General features: G+C 45.9%; 1 protein-coding gene across 1 annotated transcript in view; it reads right to left on the minus strand.

Moving 5' to 3' along the window:
* Positions 1-8,064, minus strand: part of MGAT4D (MGAT4 family member D) — a 105,748-nt gene that overhangs the window by 64,575 nt on the left and 33,109 nt on the right. The window contains exon 3 of the mRNA XM_013007114.1: positions 5,273-5,406. Within this exon, the coding sequence (XP_012862568.1) occupies positions 5,273-5,406 (134 nt within the window). The remainder of the gene's footprint in view (positions 1-5,272; positions 5,407-8,064) is intronic.

The following is an 8,064-nucleotide window of genomic DNA, read 5'->3' on the forward strand; positions in this document are numbered from 1 at the left end:
TCTTACAGGGGCAGTAAGAATTGAAATCGACTCAATGGTAATGGGCAGGATCTTTCTTTCTCTAAATATATATATATATAATTTATGTACATACAAATACATGTGTAATTTATACACACACACACATATATATATCAATGAAGCCATGGCATTTTCAATTGCCTCAATATGCATGTGAAAGTTGCACATTGCGTAAGAAAGACCAAGAAGAATAGATGCGGTGTGAATTGTGGTGTTGGTGAAGAACATTGACAGTACTGCGGACCGCCAAAAGAACAAGCCAGTTTGTCTTGGAAGAAGTACAGCCAGAGTGCTCCTTAGAGGCAAGGATGGCAAGGTTTGGCTCACAGACTTCGGACACCTTGTCAGGAGAGACCCGTCCCTAGAAAAGGACAGCATGCTTGGTAAAGTGGAGGGTAGCCGGAAAGAGGAAGGCTCTTCCCATGATGGATCGACCCAGTGGCTGCAACCATGGGCTGAAGCACAGCAACAATTGTGGGGATGGTGCGGGACCAGGCAGTCTTTGATTGGGTTGCACATAGAGTTACTATGAGTGGGAGCAAAGTCAACGACACCTCACAACGAAGGTGATTGTACGCTGTGTCTACACCTCACTCACTGCCATGGAGTCGATGCAGACTCATCGTGATCCTGCTGGACAGGATAGATCTGCCCCGTGAGTTTCCGACACTGCAAAGCTTTACAGAAGTACAGAGCCCTGTCTTTCCCTTGAGCGGCCGATGGTGGTTTTGAACTGTTGACCTTGAAGTTAGCAGCCCAACTGGTAACTACTATACCACCAGGGCTCCAGGAGATAGCCCTACCGTTATCCCCCAATTTTAAAAAGTTCATTGTACATCACTTCATTTCACAAAGACTTAACATGGTTGTTTGGTGCCGTCAAATCAGTTTGGACACAGAGACCCCGTGCACCACAGGACAAAACACTCCCCCGTCCTACGCCAGGCTCACAAGTCCCCCAAGACAGATTGCTGTGCTCTGTCCATGGGGCGTACAGCACCGTCATTCAAATGCATCCATTCTTCTTCCATCTGCTGTGTTCAGTGCTCAACTTTCATGGCACATGAGGCAATTTAAAGTGCTTGAGACAGGCACACCTTCGTCCTCAAAGTAATACCCTTGCTTTTCAACATAAAGAGATCTTGTGCCTCAGATTCACTCAGTACAATATGTTGTCTTACCTTTGAACTGTTGCTTTCGTGAGCATTGAGTGTGGAGCCAAGCCAGACTACATTCTGGACAATTTCAACCTTTTCTCCATTTCTCATGATGCTGCCTACCGATTGGTCCAGTCGTGAAGATGTCGTCATCTTTACATCGATTTATGATCCGGACTGAAGGCTGCGATCTTTGGCAGTCATCAGCAAGGGCTTCAAGTCCTCCTCGCTTTCAGCAGGCAAGAGTGAGTCACCTTCAGGTTCTTAATTCGCCCTCCCCCAATCGGTGGCCGCACTCGACTTCACGTGAGCCAGCTTCTCTGATGAGTTACTCAGCACACGGGTTGAATAAGTATGGGGAGAGGCTACAGCTGACTCCCACCTTTTCTTTTCAAGCATGCCGTTTTCCCTTGTGCTGTTCTCACAACTGCCTCTTGATCCATGTACAGGTTCTGCAGGAGCACAATGAGGTATTCTAGAATTTCCATTCTTCTCCATGCTACCCATAGTTTTTTAATAAGCTATAAAATCAGATGCCTTTGCACAATCAATAGAACACAAGTAAACAGAGTTTGGTACTCTCTGCTTTCAGCTACGCTACACCGGTGTCAGCAAGGATATCCCTTATTCCACATCCTCTTCTGAATCTGGCCCGAACCTCTGCCAGCTCCCTGTCAATGCCCTGCTGCAACTGCTGTGGACGATCTGCAGTAAAAGTTTGCTTGGGTGCTCCATCAGTGCTGTTGGTCTAGGGTTGGCTCACCTTTCTTTAAAATAGGTACAGATATGGAGCTCTTGCAGTCACTTGGCCAAGTAGCTAGCTACCTTTCAAATTTCTTGGCAGAGATGAGGGAGTGCTTCCAGTGCTTCATCGGCCTGTTCAAACATTTCTAGAGGTTTCCCATCAATTCCTAGCATCCTACTCTGGGCTGATGTCTTCATTGCAGTCCCCTGTCACCAACCCCCACAGCCCACCACCCTGCCCAACTAAAATAAATCTAAAGGGCTTCACATTCGCGAACAAAGGTGACAAGTGAAACTAGCAGTCAGCATTTGCTTTGCCTGCAGCTGATGAAAGAATCCAAGCAAGCATCCCAAGCAGTGAGAGAGATGTCGTCATCAGTTTCCTCCCCTGACAGCACAGTAAGCATCCCAGTCGCCAGCTGCCAGAGTTTGGAACTATGTCTGTGACCACTACACATTTAGTGTTATTTTAGTTTGTGTGTGTGCGTGTGTGTGTTACTTGGTAAGTTATTTGGTAAATTTGTGATTGGGTCTGGGAACACTAGCAAAGTTTTTGCATATAAACTAGTGCAATTGCTACTTCACTTTCGGCCATTTTTGTATATGAAATGTTCTATAGGGAAGCACTACTTTCAGAGAGTGGAAAAATGTTGTAATTAAGTATTTAATCAAGCTCTTATTGATAAGTATTTCCATTACTTTTATAAAGCAGGAGGTCACTACTGAAATAATTATTTATTGAATAATTCAATAATTATTGAAGTAATTATTTTCAAAATAATTACTTATTGAACATTTATTCTTGCACATTTGCAGTTCATCCTAAATGCTTTACACTAGCTAATTTAATTCCCCCAAACCACCTTATAATCCAAGCCCACAGCCATGACCTTGATTCCCACTCACAGTGATGCTGTGCAGGGTTTCAGAGGTTGGAAATCTCTACAGAAGCAGACAGCCTCATCATTCTCCTTTGGTGTGGCTAGTGGGTTTGAACCACCGACTTTACCATTGGCAGGCCCAAACTTATAGCTCAGTGTCACCAGGGTTCACACCCTATAAGGTGAGATTATTTCCACTAGTTTACAGATACGGAAAAAGAGGCGATCGAGAAATTAAGTAACTTGCTCAAGTTCACCAGCCAGGAATGTGAAGCCAGCAGCTGAACTTTGACCATCTAGATCCAGTCTGTCTCCTTAACATCCACCCTAGTGCTGAGTCGGTGTGGCTCAGCGACATCAGAGCAACCCTCCATACGTCAGAAGACACGCTGCCCGGTGCTGTGCCACCCGCACAACCCTTCACCTGCTAGCGCCCACTGTCGGAGTCACCGTGTCACTCCATCTGCCTGAGTGGCCTCCTTTCTCTCTTCACTGACATAGTCTACTTTTGCAAGCAAGACATCCTCCTTCCGGGGCTGCTCCCTCCAGATGGCAGGTCTGAAGTATGTGAGGAGATGACGTCTCACCATCCTCGATGCTCGGGAGCAATGGGGCCGAACTTCTTCCAGGCCAGGTTTGTCTGTTCTTCTGGCCACCAAAACTTAGTCAGACCCACTGCCACCCTGTGGTTCTGATGCCCCGTGGTCTATTCTGGATGCAGTGTTCTTCACCAACCCCGCCATCCAAATGCATTTCTCATTCTCCCGTCTTCTTTATGTTGTGACCGCTTTTCACGTGGCCATTGACAACACCAGGGCTTGGGGCACGTATACCTTAGTCTTCAAAGTGACATTTTTTTTTCTTTTTTCTAACACTTTAAAGAGGCCTTGTGCAAGAGATTTGCTCAACACAATAATACGGCATTTCTTTCTTTCTTTTAAATCAACTTTTATTATGAACTGGGTATGAACTGGGTGAAGGTTTACAGTGCAGATGTTTTCCATCCAACAATGGTTTGTCTTCATAACCTTGCATATTTCACTTCTCCCCCATATCTCCCGTGTCCATCTCTCCTTCCTTTCAAACCCTTCTGAATCTTGTTCTTGGATAGATGCTTCCCTTTTGCTCTCAAACGGTTGATTATTTAAAGGTGTGTCTAACTCCCTACTGTCATTGTGCCCTTTACCTTGTCTTGTCTCGCTGCCATCAAGGGGACGCCGATGCACGGGCACCTTGTAGGACAGGTAGAACAAACTGCCGAGGTGGGTTTCAGAGCCTCTAACTCGTCACAAGAGTAGAAAGCCTTGTCTTGCTTCATTGGAGCAGCTGATGGTTTTGAATTGCTGACCGTGCAGTTAGCGGCCCAAAGTGTAAGCACTCCATTCTCCTCATAGCTCTGCCTGTAGTTTGCCTGCACATGTGGGGCCGGCTCAGTTCCCGACCTGACGGGAGAGGAAGGGCCAGAGGGTCTGGTGGCTTCCTGCCTGCTGCTTTCCTGGGCGTCCTGGGTGGGTCCAAGCAAAATGATTTCTCCCTCGACCATGGTCCAGTGGTGAGGATGTTTGTCTTGTTTTCCACACAACACCATCATATTTCTATTATTCTGAAATTTTTGCCTGATTATCTCATTAAGCTAAGTTTCCAGAATTAGGATTTCTGAAACAAAGCATATGCACACTTTGAATTTTAAATTTCCCTCCAAAAGGCTCTATGGTGTGAATATTTATATAGCGCTTTATTTTTTATATGGTATTCCAGGCAGGATTTAAAGTTTTGGACGTGGCCGGAGACCTAGATTTCAATCTGATTGCACTAGTTACCGGGCAAGCTCCTTCCTGTTAGCTTCAGTTTCCGTTGTGCGCCCGGTCACTAAGAGTCCGTGGTGACTCGGTGGCACCAAACACCCCAACAAAATCCGAACAGCACCACCGACTTTCCCCAGATGTCACTCAGGTAAACAAAGCTTCGCAAGATCCTCCCCAGGACCTCAGCTATGGAAATCACTCAAAAAGAGGTAGTTACTAATATTTGCAGTTAACAGCCCAACCTTTCCACCCAAAGTGCTCAGGGTTACTCATGCCTAATAAGGTTACTAATTAAATAACTTTGCTTAATAGTCTTAAATACTTAATAAAGTATCACCTAATTCATATGCCAACCATCGACTGGGCTAGGCAGGTTGCAGCTTGAATACTCTTTTTAAAAAGGCAATTTTCTGGCTCTATGGTAGGCTGGGCTCCTATATTAAGTAGAAATCAAATTTACCAGTCGTATTTCCACAGCAAACCATTACATATTTCTCTAAGATTTACATCTTTAATCCTTTCTCAGTGCTCTCAAACAATTATTAACGTGTATCAGCGACCTTCAGCAAATATATTTCAAAATGACAGCCATGCTGGCCATTGACGCAGGATTGGGGGAAATCGAGATGGGGGTTCAGGAGCGCTGTTCCGTTTCTGTACGTACGTCTGCAATCGAGACAACCACCACCGAGTCCTCCTCTTCGGACACGGTCATCCTGGAGATAACAGAAGTCAGGGTTTGCTTCAGGTAACTATATGCTCCTCGGCTCACCGTGGAGATCCCCAGGGCAAAGGAAACTGCAGACAAAGAAGCACACAATTATCATCCCACGCCGCAGAGGAAACATCTCAGTCCGAACAGCTTCTCACTTCTATGTTGGGAATCATTCTGTGGTTGTAAAAGAAGCCCTTGAAACTGTAGCGCCCCCCACCCCCACCCGGCCTCACCATTATTGACTTTGAAGCATGTTTTTCACTTTCTATGGGAGAACACTTAGAATCTTCAGTCTATTATTATCACCTACTGCTCCTGAGGGTTTTCCAGCTCGGCACAACCCTACGGGGCAGGGTCCACCCCAGGTGGAACCTTGAGCGATGCCGGGGACTGCCACATCGGGTTGGGGGTTCCGACTGCTGGCCTTTCTGCACAACCAAGGCTCACAAGATTGAGAGTAGACGCATTCTGTAGCACACATTCTCATACTGGAAGATCTTGGGTAGGGAAGAAGAGGAAGAAGCCACTGGCCCCTTTCTATTTATTATATTTTTTTGTCTAATGGGTGTGAGATGTTATAGATTGATTGAGTCTCTACTCCTCTTCCTAAAGGGAAGCAGGAAAAATCATCTTAAATACATTCATCTGGAAAAAGTATATGAAATCATTTCCCCCTGATTTGATGGGCATGAATTCATGCCCCTGTCTTTAATGCCCCCACATGACTGAGGCGCTGGGGAGAGCAGAGCCCGTGTTCTCTTGGGTCGATCAAGAGTCCAGCCGGAAGGGCTGCCCAACTCGCCCTTTGCTGCCTGGATGTGTGAGCTTGGACAAAGTATCCGTACAGCCTTTCCCGCTGTGATTTTCCAATCCCAAAAATGGGGATGATGCCTTCCGGAATGGCAGTGAGGAGCTCAGAAAATCCTGTGCATGAAAAGTAATCACGAAAAATCCCCAAGCATCTCAGAGCTCTGGCATGTGGAAAAGCAAGAAGGATTTTCAGTCAAGCACAGCTACTGAACTGGCGAGAGCAATGGAAATATGCACTTCCCTGATTACTTTTGCGTGTAAACACATTTTCTTATAATTATTGGCCTTCTGAACATATTTTGTGAAATCTGTCTCCATTCTTGCTCATTTTTCCTATTGATTTATAGATACTCTTTATAGATGGAACACGAGCTTTTTGTCAGTTATTTGTGTTGCAAATATCATCTCCCACTCTGGGTTTTCTTTGATGTTAACGAATGCCAGAAAGAGAGAGAGAGAGAGAGAGAGAGAGAGAGAGAGAATGGCTAACTCATAGTCATTCTCAATGAGGTTTCTGGAACTGTAAATCTTTGCAGGAGCAGACATCAGACAGCCTCATCTTTCTCCCTCAAGCAGCCAGTGGGTTTGGACCATTGACCTTGAGGTCAGCAGGTCTGGGGCCCAACCCACATCGCTACCAGAGCTCCTTTTGACTAGAAATTCTTGATTTTCATATAGTTGAGTTGACTCTAATCGTTTTCTTTATTGTCAGTACTTTTGACTTGGACTGAGAAATCTTTGCTTATCTTTCAGTCAGAAAGCTATCCCCCGAAATGATCGAGTGATTTATTGTTTGCCTGTATTATTTAAGTGTGCAATTCAATTGGAATGGATTTTTTTCCTGGACAGTGTGAGGCAAGAGGTCCACTTTAAAATACTATCCCTGGAAAGGCCTTAGGATGCCTTAGAAGGAAGACTGTATTTGCAGGAGGTACAGCGCCCCCAGTGACTGGTGCTCATCAAGTCCTGGTTCAACAAGCTCCTCTTCAAACCAGTCTCCCTCCCCTGCAGACACTGGCACACACCGCTATATTTTGCCCAAAACTCCCTTCTTGGTCGTAATCTTGCTCATTCTTCAGGATCAAACGAAATAACCTCTTTGACGACACAAGTGTGCTTCAGCCTCTCTATGCTAGATTCGGCGCACCCGTTACACAGTCTTCCTCTCTCATTGTACAAATCACCCTTGATTGTGGTTGGTTATCTGTCTTTCAGGAGCCCTGATGGCACAGTGGTTAAGCACTTGGCTGGCAGCTGAAAGGTGAGTGGTTCAAACCCACCGGTGGCTCTGTGGAGGGAAGATGTGACAGCTACTCCCCCAAAGAATCAGAAACCCTTTGTGGCAGTTCTAGTCCGTCTTACAGCTGTAAATGCCAATTGACTCAAGGCAGAGGGCTCGGTTTGGTTTATTTTTCTTCCTAGCTAAATTGTAAGTGTGGAGAGACAGACTCTCTTCTATCTTGTTCACCGTTATAAATCCTGTGTGACTATAACTTTGGACATGTTATCACGAGAGCCTGGTTTCGGGGGAAGGATGCCAGGCTTGGTCAAAGAGAGGGCAGTGAATCCTCAACACGACGGACTGACTGCAACAATGGGCTTAAATCCAACAACAGTCGTGGGGATGGCGCAGGCCTGGGCAGTGCCTCGTTGTGCTGTGCACAGGCTTACTATGAATGGCCTCTACCAACAACAGGATAATGGTTGGCACAAGATTAACAAGCGTGGGGTGAATAAGGGAACAGCCAACGCCCCCTTCATATTTGTTCCCTGGCCTCTTGCTACCCAAGCTCTCACGCCCCAATTGTGCTTGCAACCGTACTCCCCCTCCCCACCCCCACCCAAGCCCTTTCATTATTAAATCTTTATACATCGCGTTCCAATACTTGGATCACCACTGTCTACTTCTCCGCTCATCACCATGCACCATT

The sequence above is a fragment of the Echinops telfairi genome, unplaced genomic scaffold (assembly GCF_000313985.2).
Source record: "Echinops telfairi isolate 266 unplaced genomic scaffold, ASM31398v2 ScPeMD7_2186;HRSCAF=2738, whole genome shotgun sequence".
Classification (NCBI taxonomy): Eukaryota; Metazoa; Chordata; class Mammalia; order Afrosoricida; family Tenrecidae; genus Echinops; species Echinops telfairi.